This window comes from Oncorhynchus mykiss, chromosome 13 (assembly GCF_013265735.2).
Source record: "Oncorhynchus mykiss isolate Arlee chromosome 13, USDA_OmykA_1.1, whole genome shotgun sequence".
Lineage (NCBI taxonomy): Eukaryota > Metazoa > Chordata > Actinopteri > Salmoniformes > Salmonidae > Oncorhynchus > Oncorhynchus mykiss.
In genome coordinates, this window is record NC_048577.1 from 27,799,973 (window position 1) to 27,819,481 (window position 19,509).

General features: G+C 40.6%; 1 protein-coding gene and 1 long non-coding RNA gene across 2 annotated transcripts; both read right to left on the reverse strand.

Annotated features, from left to right (window-relative positions):
* Positions 1-678: 678 nt before the first annotated feature.
* On the reverse strand, positions 679-5,008 carry LOC110487405. The gene is made up of 2 exons (XR_002468228.2): positions 4,565-5,008; positions 679-1,809 (listed from the first exon to the last, which is right to left on the reverse strand). It is a non-coding gene; the product is annotated as an uncharacterized LOC110487405 (long non-coding RNA).
* A 5,058-nt stretch (positions 5,009-10,066) lies between these two features.
* LOC110487390 (zinc finger protein 271) lies at positions 10,067-15,042 on the reverse strand. The gene is made up of 2 exons (XM_036940692.1): positions 14,398-15,042; positions 10,067-11,076 (listed from the first exon to the last, which is right to left on the reverse strand). Exons 1-2 carry the CDS (start codon positions 14,804-14,806, stop codon positions 10,601-10,603), a joined length of 885 nt encoding a protein of 294 aa, XP_036796587.1. The 5' UTR covers positions 14,807-15,042; the 3' UTR covers positions 10,067-10,600.
* Positions 15,043-19,509: the final 4,467 nt, after the last annotated feature.

Consider the following 19,509-nt stretch of genomic DNA (forward strand, 5'->3'; position numbering starts at 1 on the left):
GAGGACAAACCATTCACAGAGAGAAACTGATATCTTTCCGACAGATAAGATCTAAACCAGGCCAGAACTTGTCCGTGTAGACCAATTTGGGTTTCTAATCTCTCCAAAAGAATGTGGTGATCGATGGTATCAAAAGCAGCGCTTAAGATCTAGGAGCACGAGGACAGATGCAGAGCCTCCGTCTGATGCCATTAAAAGGTAATTTACAACCTTAACAAGTGCTGTCTCGGTGCTATGATGGGGTCTAAAACCAGACTGAAGCATTTCGTATACATTGTTTGTCTTCAGGAAGGCAGTGAGTTGCTGCGCAACAGCTTTTTCTAAATATTTTGAGAGGAATGGAAGATTCGATATAGAACGATAGATTTTTATATTTTCTGGGTCAAGGTTTGGCCTTTTCAAGAGAGGCTTTATTACTGCCATTTTTAGTGAGTTTGGTACACATCCGGTGGATAGAGAGCTGTTTATTATGTTCAACATAGGAGGGCCAAGCAAAGGAAGCAGCTCATTCAGTAGTTTAGTTGGAATAGGGTCCAGTATGCAGCTTGAAAGTTATATATATTTAAATTGTAAATATGAAGTATCAAAACCAAATGTACACCCCTTTGTTAATATGTATTGACAATAATTTACTTAATGGTGAGGCACGGAATAATACAAAATTAATATACACACAAACTTCTGCCACAAAAATCATATTACTTTTATTTTTTTAAACAAGCACCTTAAAAACTGCACAAGTAGCAATAAATCACTGATATCGATTTGGGGGGGAAATCAGGTTGTACGTGCTGTTGAAACTAACACAACTAAAAAAACACATGGAAATGGGAGATATCTTTAACCTCACTGGTTAGACGACAACCTGCAGAAGACAGTCAGCTACATTTTGGAGTGATGCATTTAAATGTAGGGGTCGCTAAACAAAGGAACACAACACTTATTTGTCATAACTCATCAATATCATGTTGAAATCAATTGCGTGAGAGGGGGCAGATGAGGTTGCACATCCTGTTAAAACTAAGACAGCAAAAACCACAAGGAATCTGGGAATAATGTGTAAATCATTGGTTAGAGGACAATTTGTAAAAAAAACAGCTAGCTACATTTTGAAGTGTTGCATTTTGATTCAAGTGGGTCACCAACGTGGTAAGTGTAACAACTCTTTTTTGTTAGTCACTTTTTGTTAAATCACATAATTAGTACTCTTTCAATTCAGAGCCTGGATTTTCCCCCTGAGGCTAATATCCAGATCATGCTGAAATCAATAGAACATGCGACAAACGTTTAGGGATCTACATTGTGACATCATTAAAATACTCCTTCTACAATGTTAAAACATTCTACATTGTGACATTTCATTTATATCATGAAACAACTCCATGTATTTTCTGATGTTTGATCAGAGTATCTCTTGTCACGTTGATCACAGTTATGAGATTTCTCTCCTGTGTGTGTTCTCTGGTGTACAATAAGATGGTTAGATGTAGTAAAACTCTTTCCACAGTCCTCACAGCTAAAAGGTTTATTTCCTGTGTGTCTTCTCTGGTGTGATATCAGGTTGCTTGACTGAGTAAAACTCTTCTCACATTGATTACAGCTAGAAGGTTTCTCTACTGTGTGTGTTCTCTGGTGTGATTTTAATTGTCCTGGGCGAACAAAACTCTTTCCACAGTCAGAGCAGGGGTGAGCTCTCTTCCTTGTGGGTCTCTGCAGGTGCTTCTTGGGGTGTTTTGATCTGGAGAGACTTTTTTCTGCCTTGTCAGCATCATGATTTTGTTGAGGCTCCACGATAGTCCCGTCTCTCTCCTGTGTGAGCAACAAAGTCAGATAGATGGTTAAAGCCCACAACAGCGGAAATCCACTGTAAAAGGTGATGCCAACAGCATAGCCATGATGTTGTACAACAATTGACATCTGTAATGAATGTTAAAATTATTTGACAATTGTCTTAAAATGAGCAAGAATAGTCATTTATTCTTGTTTTCACATTAGTAGTAACATCGATGATTGTAGGCTAGAAATAAGATATTAATGTTGTTGAAACTCTAAACAGTGTGCCAGATGACTTTGTCTCCAATATAGACCATGCAATTTGGTTGTAGAAACTCCTCCGTGCTAATGAGGAAACCACTATTTACCAATATCGATTTTAGTTTTTCACAATGTATTCTGAATATTACAGCGCAATGTGTGTCTATATATGGAAAGATACGTCAAAAATGTTCAACCAATTGATTGGTAGAAACAACAGAAGACTCTTGGTTGGCCAAGATTTATTTTAGTTGGAGATAGCACTAGAACATGATTTTGGGACTCCCGAGTGGTGCAACGGTCTAAGGCACTGCATTTCAGTGCTTGAGGCGTCACTACAGACCCTGGTTCGAATCCAGGCTGTATCCCAACCGGCCGTGATTGGGAGTCCGATAGGGAGGCGCACAATTGGCCCGGCGTCGTTCGGTTTTGGCTGGTGTCGGCCATCATTGTAAATAAGAATTTGTTCTGAACTGCCCTGCCTAGTTAAATAAAGGTTACATTTGAAAAAAAAAAATGTAATAAAACTTAAAGGGCATTCAGAAAGTTCAGACACCTTCCCCTTTTCCACATTTTGTTAAGTTACAGCCTTATTCAAATGTTTAATTACCTCCACAGGAAATCTTCACTGGCAATTCTAGAATATACTATATAGCCTAGAAACCTGGTTAAACGATCATTATGACATCATGGATGGCCAGTCCTTGTATTCATAGTGTAGTGAATTCAGGGGGTAGCCCTGAGCTGAACTCAAACCTGGGTCCAGCGACTGTCAAGCCAACACCTTATAACTGTTACACCAAGATCTCTAAACTTCTTGACGTGGTCCCTTGGTTTTGGGTTAAGGTTGCTACAATAGCTTTCTCTATGAATTTGAGAATGGTTACATTTCTCCAGCCCCAAGTGCCTGGGCAGCCATTTTGTTTCTGTTTAAATACTAGGTTGTCGCTTTAAAAAATCCACACAACAATCAAGCAACCAATCTGCAGTTGAAACACTAACAAAGCTGTAATTCCACCACTGTTTTGGTAATAAGATGATGGGGCTGGAGAAATGTAACTGGTCTCAAATTCATAGACGGAACTATGGATGCAAGGACTGACCTTACATGATATCAACATTATAGTTTTAACCATGTTGAGGTGATAGTGTTGGTTTACATTGTTAAAAAAATAGTGTTAATCAGGGCCTGTTAGAACCATTGGATGCCTTAAGATGCGTTTGGGAAACCGGGCCCAGATATCTAGTTTCCTCCTCCTTTTTCGATGTGACAGTCATCTCCACCTCCTCCACTTTAACTTCAACAACAGCATCCACCTCTTCTTATACCAAGCCAAGGCTTTAGACTCTGTCAATCACCATATTCTTATCGGCAGACTCAGTAGCCTCGGTTTTTCTAATGACTGCCTTGCCTGGTTCACCAACTACTTTGCAGACAGAGTTCAGTGTGTCAAATCGGAGGGCATGTTGTCCGGTCCTCTGGCAGTCTCTATGGGGGTGCCACAGGGTTCAATTCTCGGGCCGACTCTTTTCTCTGTATATATCAATGATGTTGCTCTTGCTGCGGGCGATTCCCTGATCCACCTCTACGCAGACGACACCATTCTATATACTTCCGGCACATCCTTGGACACTGTGCTATCTAACCTCCAAACGAGCTTCAATCCCATACAACACTCCTTCCGTGGCCTCCAACTGCTCTTAAACACTAGTAAAACCAAATGCATGCTTTTCAACCGTTCGCTGCCTGCACGCCTGACTAGCATCACCACCCTGGATGGTTCCGACCTTGAATATGTGGACATCTATAAGTACCTAGGTGTCTGGCTAGACTGTAAACTCTCCTTCCAGACTCATATCAAACATCTCCAATCGAAAATCAAATCTAGAATCGGCTTTCTATTCCGCAACAAAGTCTCCTTCACTCACGCCGCCAAACTTACCCTAGTAAAACTGACTATCCTACCGAACCTCGACTTTGGCGATGTCATCTACAAAATTGCTTCCAACACTCTACTCAGCAAACTCACTGATCATCCCTAAAGCAAACACCTCATTTGGCCGTCTTTCGTTCCAGTTCTCTGCTGCCTGTGACTGGAACGAATTGCAAAAATCGCTGAAGTTGGAGACTTATCTCCCTCACCAACTTCAAACATCTGCTATCTGAGCAGCTAACTGATCGCTGCAGCTGTACATAGTCTATCGGTAAATAGCCCACCCATTTTTACCTACCTCATCCCCATACTGTTTTTATTTATTTACTTTTCTGCTCTTTTGCACACCAATATCTCTACCTGTACATGACCATCTGATCATTTATCACTCCAGTGTTAATCTGCAAAATTGTAATTATTCGCCTACCTCCTCATGCCTTTTGCACACAATGTATATAGACTCCTTTTTTTCTACTGTGTTATTGACTTGTTAATTGTTTACTCCATGTGTAACTCTGTGTTGTCTGTTCACACTGCTATTCTTTATCTTGGCCAGGTCGCAGTTGCAAATGAGAACTTGTTCTCAACTAGCCTACCTGGTTAAATAAAATAAAAATACAGTAACATCCTCCTCCTCTTTCACTCTCAGTGCGTCTTCCTCTTCTTTCACTGCAACAGCCTCAACTTGTTTTTGTAATTTAACAGCCTCCACCTTCCCCCACTTATTTCTCCGTCCAGCAGACCTCTTCTTTATCAGGAGGAGAGTAGCTAAGTGACCGCATGGTCGGGGATGTTAGCTAGCTAGGCTAATGCTAACTTAACCAGCCCGCTAGCTGACTAATAACTACAACACCGTAAATATGAAATTAAATCGGATAACTAACTAGACGACAGAAGTTTTAAACACAGCGGCTAATATACACGAAAGCGTCTAAAGAGCTTTATTGGTTCGGCTATTTTGTCTAGCAAGCTACCGAGGTGTCTGACGAACTGTTGTTGCTGTTGAAAGAAGCGTTCCGTCCACTAGATTATACGTCACACTAGCAGCATCGCCTTAAAGTCAGACCGCCATCTGCTGACTGGAGTGGGTAACGTAGTTGAGTAATGTATATTGTAATGTTCAGACAAAAAGTTAAAGTGTAGGAATCAGAGACGACGCTAGTCCTAAAATATTAAAAAGCCCACCTAAATAAATCAATATCAGTCAATATATTATTTCTGTGATTTATTTGTTTCGTGAACTGTTCCATCGCATCTTCTTACCGGGCCGGCACTAGGACCGGGGGAGGCTGCTGCTGCACTAGTGACTGTTGGACTTTCTTCAGCAAAGATGGCTGACAGAAATACTAGGAGAGAGGGGTACCCCTACACAGAACTGAATCTAAGATGGCAGACAGAAATACTAGGAGAGATAGGGTACCCCTACATAGAACTGAACTGGATCAAAGATGGCGGACAGAAATACTAGGATGGAAGCAAATGTAAGGGAGAATAAGGTCATAACGAATCATGCAAAAAAACATGTACAGTTGACAGGAATGTTAGTTGATGTAGAGACAAACGATTATGCTTTTTTAATTGTTTTATTCATTTACGAAAATCGGGATTTAGCCAGCTAGCTGACAAGCTAACATTAGCCAGCTAGCAGGCTAGCTTTATGGGTGTCGTGACAAGACTATAAAATTGTCATTCTGGTTGTTTGAGGGACTCCTGAAGCAACCAGACAACCAGGCTGTCATTTTGTGAAACAGTGGATGTATAGAATTTAGATAGCTGAATAATTTACTGCAAATTGAATGTACAGTGTTGTAAGCTTGCCTTGGCGATATTTGCCATGCAGATAGATTAAATAACGTAGCTCGCTATGTTCTTGCTTATCGTGCAGTGGATGATTAAAATACCTGTAGTGTACTGTATGGATGTGTAGCTAGCTATCTAGCCGACCCAAACGTTTGGTATACATATTAGTTAAGAACCTAGCTATGAACCTCAGCTATCATAGACAGTTGTATCAACTTCAAAACAGCCTGAATAACATTCATGAAGCCTATGGATTGAGTAGAATATGTTTTACCAAGGATGCAAGTCCTATACATGTAGTTATTACCATGCATGAGATCCCCACATTGTAGCCTGTACATTTAATATATTCACTGATCATGTACTCTACCTTGGTAAATAAAGGTGCTGTTCAGGTATGAATGTCTTTGAGATTATTTTTCAGTCATATCCAATACCAGGATTATCGATGTAGCCAGATCAGATCCAGGAGGGGTTCACCGAAACAGCTGATATAACCTAGAGGATTTAGGGAGAAGGGGGATGAAGTGAAGGAGAGAGGCTGTTATTGAGAAAATAAGGTAGTTAAAGCGACAGTGTTCAACAGGAATCTGTGTGTGGCCTCACCTGGTGTCCACACCACACTAAGTGGCTGCAGAGGACTTTATGCTGAAAAACATGAATGGATAAACAATATAGCGTAGTTATAGAAATAATGAAGTGTCTTACTATTCTCCACGGTTGGCCCTCTTGCCTATTCTTTGAAGGTGGAAGAAGCCACAGTTATACACCTGAACCTGCTTACTGCACAACACAATCCATCAATCAGATTGATATGTGAGTGTGTAGGTGTGGGTTATAGGGTGTCTAATTGTTGTACATTTTTTGCCCAGACATCACACCTTTACCTAAACAGCACCCTCACATGAGAAGTAGAAATCAACGGGAGAGAAACTATGAATTGAATAACTGCAGTTGACATAGCTAAGTAAATGGAAGAATACTCTTATTGCAATGTGAATGGCTCTTACACAAGCCTTTGGTTGTGCATAGTGTAGTCTATGGTGTTGCCAGGAAACAGCACCCTCTTTCAAGAAGTAGGAGGTGAAGATCTCCTGCACACGGAATGCCTCTCTTGCTGCGTTGTTGGACCCCATCCTTGAAACATCCTGCAGAGCAGCAGACTTCTCCTCTGGGACACGACGGCGAGCTGCAAATCCCCTCCTGGTCCTCGTGTCCATCCTCATGAAGTTGTGCAGGACACAGGTAGCCTTCACACACCTGAATTGCTCCAGGAGGCAGTCCCAGATGACCCTGGTCACCCAACCTTGCAGTGCCCTACACATTAACTGTAGGAAATTGTTTTGAAGAAATCTCCAGTTACAAGGTATCTGTAGGAATATGGAAAACATTGTAAATATTAGACTGTTACATCACCAGGTCATTGTGGATTACTAAAGTATAATATCCCCGATAACAAATCATGATAACATTGCATTGATAGATGCATGGGCACACATATGTGCATGTGTAGCATGTGACAATAACAGGATCATATCAAGAATGGCATCACAAATTAATACATAAATACCACTTGAAGCTTGATGATGAGTTGATAATTTGATTCAGTTGTGCAGTGCTGAGGCAAAAACCCTCAATGTGCCTCTGAGTCCCCAGGACTGGAGAACCACTGCTCTTCATTGGGACCTCTTCATATGTAGACTGGCTTTCATAGAGCTCTTTATCTGAGGACAGAAAACCTAACAAGAAACACTTCATTATAGTCAAATTACACCACACTGAATATTATGTTACTATTATCTCCGTCCTCACTTCTAGGGACAGGAACAACACAAAAGTACCTGCCCTTTCCAGAATAGCCTCCTCTCTCACTGACAGTTGGGTCTGCTATCCTTTCACCCTCCTCCATGGCTGTTAGCTAGCTACCTACAAATGCATTTGGAGTTTGTTTTTTACAGTGATAAATACAACAAGATAGCTAATATGAAGTTAGGTAGCAGGTGATATTTAATTCATTCACTTAGCTATCTATCTATACAGTATTTGAAGTTAGTTAGATAGCCAACTAGATAGCTCATTTAGCAGCTCATTTGAGTTAGCCTGCACTGTAGCTAGTTAGCTAATAATACATCGGTTTGTTTTTACATTTTCAAAATCTATTTACTTACTTGAAGAGGTTCTCCCAGAAATGTGGACAACTGGAAACAGGGCAGCAAAGTTAATCACCAGAGGGGTTTAGAGGATATTACTATTGGACTATGTACCCATTTAATAACCAGACCTTCATACAAACTTGCTCTGCTGAATTCTTGGAGTCACAACGGGCGGCCTAAGCAGCATCTAGTCCATCTGCTGACTGGACGCAGTTGAGGAAAATGTACATTTTATTTTCAGACAACAGGGTAAAGTGTAGGAAGCATGAGTTTTTACTCACTAGTGTAACACAGTGTGGTTAAAGACTTAGTAACTTAGTTGTAGTCACGATTTGGTTACCTACAAGTACAAACAGTTTTGTTTTTGTTTTAAATTTACAAAATTAAAATGACATTTTAAATGTTTTCTTTACTCAAGTATGACAGTTGGGTAATTTTTTCCACCACTGTATTTTTATAACGATCCCTTGCGTCATGCAGCCATTCCTCTGAGTAACACCGCTGTCTGAAACACTCATCCAGCCATTCCTCTGGATAACCCCGCTGTCTGAAACACTCCTCCAGCCCTTCCTCTGGGTAACCCCGCTGTCTGAAACACTCATCCAGACATTCCTCTGGATAACCCCACTGTCTGAAACACTCATCCAGCCATTCCTCTGGGTAACCCCGCTGTCTGAAACACTTATCCAGACATTCCTCTGGGTAACCCCACTGTCTGAAACACTCATCCAGACATTCCTCTGAGTAACCCCACTGTCTGAAACACTCATCCAGACATTCCTCTGAGTAACCCCGCTGTCTGAAACACTTATCCAGACATTCCTCTGGGTAACCCCACTGTCTGAAACACTCATCCAGCCATTCCTCTGAGTAACTCCGCTGTCTGAAACGCTCATCCAGCCATTCCTCTGGGTAACCCTGCTGTCTGAAACACTCATCGAGACAGTCGGCTTGTTTGTCATAGTCACTCTGTGTACTACAAATCCTGTGTATGCAACTGTATTGGCTGATGGGGAGGATCTTTTTTAGGGGTGTAGGGTGGAAGCTGTCTCGGCGTAACAGGGAATTGCTGTCAGTCGGCTTCCTGTATAGGTCTGTGCTAAAGCCACACCCTCCCTCTTAATCAAAAACCAGATAACTTGTTTCATGTTCATCAAAGGTGAGGGTGAATTTCAGATGTTCACTGCTTGTATTGGTGAAAATGTAGCCTTCTCCAGAGCCTGATGAGGTGCTAGAATGGTTTGTTAGGGCTGACAATCACATTCTTCTCTAACAACCCCACATAGAGATTGGCATAATTAGATGCTATTTTTAAAACTACAATGACCATAATGCACTGTGTGTCTACTTGTCTTGTCTGTTTATTTTACACCTGCTATGTAAGAGACAGAATAATGCACAAAGGTCAATGCTATCTGGGATCCTTAGGACATCCCTACCCTAAACTTAACCCCTACCTAATGATTTTAAATGTCAACTTCAAAGGGCTAAGGATATCCCAAGGATGTATCTCTACCTGAAAATACATGATCTAAGTGATTGATAGTTGGTATTCATCAGTTATAAAGCCTAATTCACTTTAATGAACTACTAAAATAGTGATTTTGTCAGACAGCAGCTATACCCTTTATTGACTGACTGATCCATTCATCCTTCCATCCCTCCTCAGCCTTCCTCTCCTCTAAAGACCGAGTGAGGGTGGAGCTCAGTCAGAGAGCTGTTGAGGCACTGGTTAGGAAGAACACTTCTACAGCCAGAGAGGTGAGAGGTCACACTTGGTTTAGATAGTAAATATTTATGTCCCCTTAGTGGTTCATCACGTCAGCAAAGGGGAATATGTTCCATCATCTATGTTAATTTACATTAGTGCAAATTGTCCACTGATATTGGTGTAATTTCTCACCCCTTTTGGCTGTATAAAAGTTAATTTCCCCTCAGGCACACACATTTGTTCTTTGTTATTACCTGAGCTACTGCCTGTTCACCCCGCTATCATCCAGAAGGCAAGGTCAGTACAGGTCTACTAAAGATGGGCCCGAGAGACAGAAGCTGTTTTTCAATCTCAAGGCCATCAGAATGTTAAATAGCCGTCACTAACACAGAGAGGCTACTGCCTACATACACAGACTTGAAATCATTGGCCACTTTAAGGAATGGAACACTAGTCACTTTAATAAGGTTTACACATCTGGCATTACTCATCTCATATGTATATACTGTATTCTATCCTATTCTACTGTATCTTAGTCTATGCATTACTCATCTCATATGTACATACTGTATTCTATCCTATTCTACTGTATCTTAGTCTATGCCGCTCTGACATCACTCGTCCAAATATTTATATATTCTTAATTCCATTCTTTAGATTGTGTGTATTGTTAGATATTACTGGACTGTTGGAGCTAGAAACACAAGCATTTTGCTACACCCGCAATAACATCTGCTAAACAAGTGTATGTGACAAATAAAATGTGATTTGATGTATATAGGTCTGGTGTTGGTCATTCTACACTCTGTGTTCTACTACCCAGGTCTGGTGTTGGAGATAATTCCACACTCTGTGTTCTACTACCCAGGTCTGGTGTTGGAGATTATTCCACACTGTGGATCTCCTGCATGTATTTTCTGATGTTTAATCAGACCACTTGAATGAGAGTATCTCTTGTCACATTGCTCTCAGCTATATGACTGCTCTCTTGTGTGTAGTTTCTGGTGTAATTTCAGGGAGCTTGACCGAGTAAAACTCTTCCCACATTGATCACAGCTATAAGGCTTCTCTCCTGTGTGTGTTCTTTGGTGTCTATCCAGGCTGTTTGACTGAGAAAAACTCCTCCCACATTGCTTACAGCTATATGGCTGCTCTCCTGTGTGTGTTCTCTGGTGTGATACCAGGTTGTTTGACTTAGTAAAACTCTTGCCACACTGATCACAACTATAAGGTTTCTCTCCTGTGTGTACTCGCTGGTGTATTTTAAGTTTTGATGAAGATTTGCAATGTTTCCCACAGTCAGAGCAGTAGATAGATTTCTTCCCTGTGGGTTTCTGCTGGTGTTTCTTGAGAAATTCTGATCGGGAGAGAGTCTTCTCTGCCTCGTCAGCTTCATGATGTTGTTGAGGCTCCCCAGAGGATCCACGATAGTCATGTCTCTCTCCTGTGTGAATGACAAAGTCAGACAGATGATTAAAGGCCAACAACAGCAGAAATCCACTGTTTATTTGAGGTAAAAGGTGATGCCCAGAGCGTACCCATGAAGTTGTACAACAATTGACATCTGTTAAATGATTTGACAGTTGACAGAGGACCAGGGCACAAATAATAATATAAATCAATAATTTTGCTTTTTATGCCATCTTACAAATAAAACCTTTGTTCATTGAAAATTGTGAATAACTCACCACAGGTTAATGAGAAGGGTGTGCTTGAAAGGATGCACATAACTCTGCAATGTTGGGTTGTATTGGAGAGTCTCTGTCTTAAATCATTTTCCACACACAGTCTGTGCCTGTAGTTAGTTTCATGCTAGTGAGGGCCGAGAATCCACTCTCACATAGATTGCCAAAGCAGGATACTCTGAGCGCAGCCCAATCCTTCTGATTAAATAATATTTTCACAGAACCGCTTGTTGCAATTTCGAAGAGGTTCTCTTGTTAAGATATCGGTAAGTGGACTGGAGGCAGGGCATGAAAGGGATAACAGTTGTTTGTGTCATCCGTTTCGGGAAAGTACCTGCGTAATTGCGCACCCAACTCAGGTGCTTCGCTATATCACATTTGACATTGTCCGTAAGCTTGAGTTCAATTGCACACAAAAAAATCATACAATGATGGAAAGACATGTGTGTTGTCCTTGGTAATGCAGACAGAGAACAGCTCCTACTTCTTAAATCATAGCCTCAATTTTGTCCCGCACATTGAACATAGTTGCGGAGAGTCCCTGTAATCCTAGATTCAGATCATTCAGGCGAGAAAAAACACCACCCAGATAGGCCAGTCATGTGAGAAACTCGTCATCATGCAAGCGGTCAAACAAGTGAAAATTATGGTCAGTAAAGAAAACGTTAAGCTCGTCTCTCAGTTTAAAAATACTTTGCCCCTTGATAACCAGCGCACTTCTGTATGTTGTAAAAGCGTTACATGGTTGCTGCCCATATCATTGCATAGTGCAGAAAATACACGAGAGTTCAGGGGCCTTGCTTTAACAAAGTTAACCATTTTCACTGTAGTGTCCAAAACATTTTCCAAGCTGTCAGTCATTCCCTTGGCAGCAAGAGGCTGTTGGTAGATGCTGCAGTGTACCCAAGTGGCATCGGGAGCAACTGCTTGCACGTGCGTTACCACTCTACTATGTCTCCCTGCGCCATTAGTACAGATACCAACATGAGCAGCAGCTACGTTTGGCTACATATATTAGTGGAATTCCCGCGAGAGAGTAACGGTTAATGTGATTGGAAGTTAATTATTTGACTAAGCTACCTGTATTTGACATTGTGTTGCTATTTCGCTGAACACTAGATGGTTTAATTGTATTTTTGGCAATGAAACGAGGCTACTCGGGTGAGAAAAATACCTCACCCAAATGTAAAGCCACGTTGGAAAATATAAATTGACTGTTTGAAAATGTGAAGAAAATGTATAATTTGCACATTTAAAAAAAATGTGAATCACATTATTACTTGGAGTACCCCTGACGGCATACTCCAGTTTGGGATTACCTGCCATAGACCTACTGTAGGACCCATAACTTCAGCTAACAATAACATAGACCTACTGTAGGACCCATAACTTTACCTAGCAATAATACAGACCTACTGTAGGACCCATAACTTCAGCTAACAATAACATAGACCTACTGTAGGACCCATAACTTCAGCTAACAACAACATAGACCTACTGTAGGACCCATAACTTTACCTAGCAATAATACAGACCTACTGTAGGACCCACAACTTCCCCTAACAACAACATAGACCTACTCTAGTACCCATAAAGTCACCCTAACAATAACATAGACCTACTGTAGGACCCATAACTTCAGCTAACAACAACATAGACCTACTGTAGGACCCATAACTTTACCTAGCAATAATACAGACCTACTGTAGGACCCACAACTTCCCCTAACAACAACATAGACCTACTCTAGTACCCATAAAGTCACCCTAACAATAACATAGACCATAGACTATAAATCATTTAATATTTCAGGTGAAACATGGAAACTAAAATGTCTTTGTCATGATATTTCATAACCTGGTCACCAGATAATTTTGTTAATAATCCCACTAGGCTACTCTGTAATGTGTTGTCATTCTAAATGTCCTGAATAAAGGAAAATAGCTCTGTGTGTTGTACAATAGCCTATCCATCAAGGAACATTTCTCTACACATTATGAGGAAAGTATCTCTGTGTCCAAACCGACAAACGAGACCCGACAGTAAATCAAGCAGACAATAACACATTATAAACATAAATTTGTTAGGGATGTTGGATCCAACATGGAGCACGGCATAACTGTCTTTACCAGAGTAATGAATGAAGAAGCACTTTGGTTGTTGTTGCATGTCGTGACGTTTGTCATTTCACTGTCAATCAGAAAATGATTTCCTGATTCACTTGATGATAGTTAAACATGTGACTGTAACAAAATAGCTACAGTATTAAGAATGTCTAATTCTTATAGAACCACGTTAATGACAGTATCCATTTGGGTGTTGTCAATAAAGTTAAGGTGACTCTCGGTTAGAACCATTGAGTAGTGCAAAATCTGAAATTATTCAGGATTTCTGTGACCATGAAAACTGTTTTCTCAGCGTAATTTAAGGAGACACTAAATGTTACGTAGGTAGAGTACATTTCAGAGATCTGAATACAAAAAACTGTAGGAAAACAAAAACAACCTAAACTACAAGGCCAAATCTACACTGGAGGAGCTTACCAAGATGACATTGAATGTTCCTGAGTGGCGAAGTTACAGTTTGGACTTAACTTGTCTTGAAAGTCTATTGCAAGACTAGAAAATGGCTTTCTAGCAATGATCAACAACCAACTTGACAGAAAGGGAAGGATTAAAAAAAGAATAATGAATATTCACATGAAGATCAGTCACCTATTGGATGACATCACAACTTCCCATCAAGCAAACTCCTTTAAGGCCTTACTATGACATCACTCACTCCTTCTAGTTTCCAGTTGTCTAAAAAAATATATATTTTGCTCAAAACATTTATTTGTTTCCCTTTAGTGTGTTTATACTTTACTGTATTTATATATCACGTTTCAACAGGAAAAGTTCAAATCATTGGAGGACATCATGAACAATTCAGACAGTACAAAAACATATTCAAGTGTAGAATGCCCTTTTAAAAATCACACATTAGTTCAACAACAGCAGAGTTTGTGCCCCTATTAAGATAGTACTCACTGTATTTACTGGTGTTAATCAGATCAATGCCCCTGTTATGATAGTACTCACTGTATTTACTGGTGTTAATCAGTTCTCCAGTCTTCTCTTCTTCGTCCTCCTCCAATGTGACAGTAATCTCCCCCTCTTCATCCTCCACTCCCAAAACGGCGTCTTCCTCCTCTTCTTTCACTCTGAAGGCGTCATTCTCTTCCTCCTCTTCTTTTACTGTAACATCCTCCTCTTTCTCTTCCTCCTCTTCTTTTACTGTAACATCCTCCTCCTCTTTCACTCTGAACGAGTCTTCCTCTTCTTTGACTGTAACGGCTTTCACTTCTTCTTTCACTGTAACAGCCTCACCCTCTACTTGTTTTTGTATTGTAACATCCTTCTCTTCCTCCTCCTCCTTGACGAGAGCTTCCTTCTCCGTCCAGCAGACATCCTCTTCTTTAACAGGAGGAGAGTAGCTTAGTGAAGTCATGGTCGGGGATAATAGCTTGTTAGCATTAGCGACTAGACTAGTGCTAACTTAACCAGCCAGCTAGCTAGACTTATAACGTAAATATTAAATTAAATGAGGTAGCTAGTTGTTTACACATACGTATGTTTAAAGCATAGTGGCAAATAAACCACGAAATTGTCTAAAGAACTTGAATGTTCCGACTTTGTTGGCTAGCGAGCAACCGAGGTGGCTGCAGTTGTTGAAGAAGCGTTCCACTAGATAATACGTCACAGCAGAAACATCGCCTGAAAAACACATATCGCCATCTGCTGTCTGGAGGGAGGAAACGCAGTTGAGGGTGGAAAACTTTTTTTTTTCCTTCAATAAATTATAATATTATAAAGCAGTTTAGGGAAACGTTTTTTTCCTCTCCATTAAATATGAATATTATATCAACACGTACAAAGAGCAACAAGTGTTGTTTGATTAGTTCAGAGTTTTTATGAGAATTTAAAACAAACTCTACATCTACTCCACATCTGTATTTCTGATTCAGTCAAATAACTAGATATCAAAATAAGCACCTACCCTTGATAAAGATTAGCAAAAATACCTGTATAAAATAAATAAACTTTACCCACTACCAGGATATTTTAGCCCAAAACCTGGTTACCTATCTGCTAGGAGGCTGAAACTTGGCCATACGTGGATCTTCCAGCAAGACACATCAACATCCAGGAAGAAATGGTTAATTGGGCACAAACTCAACATTTTCAATGGCCATCTCAGTTGTCAGACTTGAACTCCATTGAAAACCTGTGGTTTGAATTGAACAGGGCAGTACATAAGTGCAGACTAAATAAATCAAGGACCTGGAGAGATTCTGTATGGAGGAATGGTCTAAGATCCCACCCAATGTGTTCTCTAATCTCATAAAACATTTCAGTGTCATTATCCTCCTGAGGGGAGGGTGCTGGAGTATTGAAAACATGGGTGGCAAAAATTCAGACCCCTACCTTTTGAGAATTACATGTTAAACTATATATTTTTCTCTGAGCAATTGTATTCGTATAAAATAATATAATTTCCCTTTATTTTTTTTACATACAATATAGCTCAGTATTTGAATTCTTTATTTTATAGAGTCGTTTATCTCATCTTTATCAAGGGTGTCAACAATTCGTTCCCCCACATTCCTCCATATTGCTGCCCCATGGCGTAACAATACATCATGTAGATGTATATAATGAACAGACTAGGTCTATACTGCTCCTACATGGTGTAACAATACATCATGTAGATGTATATAATGAACAGACTAGGTCTATACTGCTCCTACATGGTGTAACAATACATCATGTAGATGTATATAATGAACAGACTAGGTCTATACTGCTCCTACATGGTGTAACAATACATCATGTAGATGTATATAATGAACAGACTAGGCCTATACTGCTCCCGCAGTGCATTCAGAAAGTATTCAAACCCCTTCAATTTGGCTACATTTTGTTACGTTACACTGTCAGCCTTATTCTTAAATGGATAAAAAATACTCATCAATCTACACACAATACCCCCTAATTCAGAAAGTATTCAAAGCACTTCAATTTGGCTACATTTTGTTACGTTATCATGTCAGCCTTATTCTTAAATGGATAAAAAATACTCATCAATCCACACACAATACCCCTTAACACGTTTTTAGATTTTTTTTGCTAATTTATTAAAATAAACTGAAAAATCATATTTACATAAGACTCTTTGTATTTTGTTGAAACACCTTTGGCAGAGATTACAGCCTTGAGTCTTCTTGTGTATGACGCTACAAGCTTGGCACACCTGTATTTGGGGAGTTTCTCCCATTCTTCTCTGCAGATCCTCTCAAGCTCTGTCAGGTTGGATGGGGAGCGTCACTGCACAGTCATTTTCAGGTCTCTCTAGAGATGTTCGATCGGGTTCAAGTCCGGGCTCTGGCTGGGCCACTCAAGGTTATTCAGAGACTTGTCCCGAAGCAACTCCGCCGTAGTCTTGGCTGTGGGCTTAAGGTTGTTGTACTGTTGGTAGGTGAACCGTTGCCCCAGTCTGAGGTCCTGAGTTCTCTGTAGCAGGTTTTCATCAAGGTTTTCTCTGTACTTTGCTCCGTTCATCTTTCCCTCAATTCTGATTAGTCTCCCAGTCCCTGCCGCTGAAAAACATCCCCTCAGCATGATGCTGCCACCACCATGCTTTACGCCAGGCAAGACGCTTGGCATTCAGGCCAAAGAGTTCAGTCTTTAGGTGCCTTTTGGTTCCAAGCGGGCTGTCCTGTTGTTATTACTGAAGAGTGGTTATTACTGAAGAGTGGCCACTCTACTATAAAGGTCTGATTGGTGGAGTACTGCAGAGATGGTTATCCTTCTGGAAGGTTCTCCCATCTCCACAGAAGAACTCTGGAGCTCTGTCAGAGTGACCATCGGGTTCTTGGTCACCTCCCTGACCAAGAACCTTCTACCCCCATTTCTCAGTTTGGCGTGCGGCCAGCCAGCTCTAGGAAGAGTCTTGGTGGTTCCAAACTTCTTCCATTCTAGAATGATGGTGATGACTGTGTTCTTGGGGACCTTCAATGCTGAAGACATTTTTTGGTACCCTTCCCCAGATCTGTGACTCAACACAATCCTGTCTCGGGGATCAATATGGACAATCATTGCTTGGTGTTTGCTCTGACGGGCATTGTCAACTGTGGGACCTTATATAGACAGGTATAATCATAAACAATATGATTTCACGTGGCATAAACAAAAACACAAATTCTCAGTTAGAAAATATAAGTCAGAACACAACGCCTTTATTCTCTCATGTGATTTCAGGTTCTGTGATTGGGAAAATGTCCTTCCACACAGAAAGAGAGCAGTGTTAGGGCTTTTTTGGTGTGTGTCTTCTTATGCTCCTTCAGGCTCCTTAACCAGACAAAACTCTTTACAGACTGGGAGTATTGGAAAGGCTTTTCTCCTGTGTGTGTCCTCTCATGAGCTTTTAGGAGTTTTTACGCTGGGAGCAGTGGTAAGGCTTCTCTCGTATGTTTGTCCACTCGTGCTCCTTCAGGCTCCCTAACTGAATAAAACTCATTCCAAAGTGGGAACAGTGATAAGTCTGGTCCCTCTCATACCAAAGACAGAGTATTTAGTTAAATACTAAGAAGAGAACTGAATTAAACCTCCATAAAATAAAAACTGTCTTCCTGCGAGACTAGATTCCTCAAAAACCTGAAGTCAGTTTTCAGAACATACCATCATTTCTTAACTTGGTGGCCGCCATAATAATAATAATAATGCAGAACATAAAATCTAATCTTTCTCTCATGTTTATAGCAAAGGGGGATACCTAGTCATTTGTACAACTGAATGCATTCAACTGAAATGTGTCTCCCGCATTTAACCCAACCCCTCTGAATCGAAGAGGTGCAGGCGGCTGCCTTAAATTGATATCCATGTCATCGGTGCCCGGCTTTTCGTCTGTGTGTTTTCTCTCATGCCTTTTCAGGGTAGCTAACACGGTAAAACTCTTTCTACAATGGGAACACTGGAAAGGCTTTTCTTCTGTGTGTGTCCACTCATGCGCCTTCAGGCTCGCTAACTGAATAAAACTCATTCCACAGTGGGAACAGTGATAAGGTTTTTCTCCTGTGTGTATTCTCTCATGCCTTTTCAGATTAGCTAACACAGTAAAACTATTTTTACACTGGGGGCATTGAAAAGGCTTTTCTCCTGTGTGTGTTCTCTCATGAGCTTTTAGGTCCCCTGATCGGAAAAATATATTTTCACATTGGAAGCAGTAGTATGGCTTTAATCCTGTGTGTGTACTTTCATGAGCTTTTAGGTCCCCTATTCGTGAAAACCTATTTTTACACTGGGAGCAGTGGTAACGCTTTTCTCCTGTGTGTATTCTCTCGTGCTCTTTTAGGTGCCCCCTCTGAGTAAAACGCATTCCACACTGGGAACAGTGATAAGGCTTTTCTCCTGTGTGCATCCACTCATGCTCCTTCAGGCTTCCTAATTGAACAAGACTCTTTTCACACTGGGAGCATTGGAAAGGCTTTTCTCCTGTGTGTGTCCTCTCATGAACTTTTAAGTCCCCTGACCCAGAAAATATTTTTTCACAGTGGGAACAGTGGTGTTGTCTCGCTGGTTTGGGCGTCTCTGGGTCTGGTTCCCCAAAATGACTCTTCCTGCTGTCATAGCGAGAGTCTGGTCTCTCTCCTGCCAAAGACAAACAGAGTATCTAGTTCAACAGAGACCTGAATGAAACCTCCACATGATAAAACTGTTTTCCTATGAGGTTTAATCTAGACTACATCCCTCAATAAAAGAGCAGAACTGGTCATCACAGAGTGGCTGTAGTGCTTTGTAGGCTGGGTAAATCCATTTGAATTCAATATATTTTTGACAGCATCCCTTTTGATTAAAAAAACAATCTTTCCTTACATGTTTGACTATGGAAGAAGTGGTCAGAAAGTGAAATTTTGTAACTGAATGTAAAAACATTCATGAGATATACAGTACCAGTTAAAAGTTTGGACACACCTATTCATTCCAGGGTTTGTCTTTATTTTTTATTATTTTCTACATTGTAGAATAATCTTGAAAACTATGAAAACACATATAGAATCATGTAGTAACCAAAAAAAGTGGTAAACAAATCAAAATATATTTTAGATTCTTCAAAGGTGCCACCTGGGGGGACAAAATGGCGCCGTAGAGAGA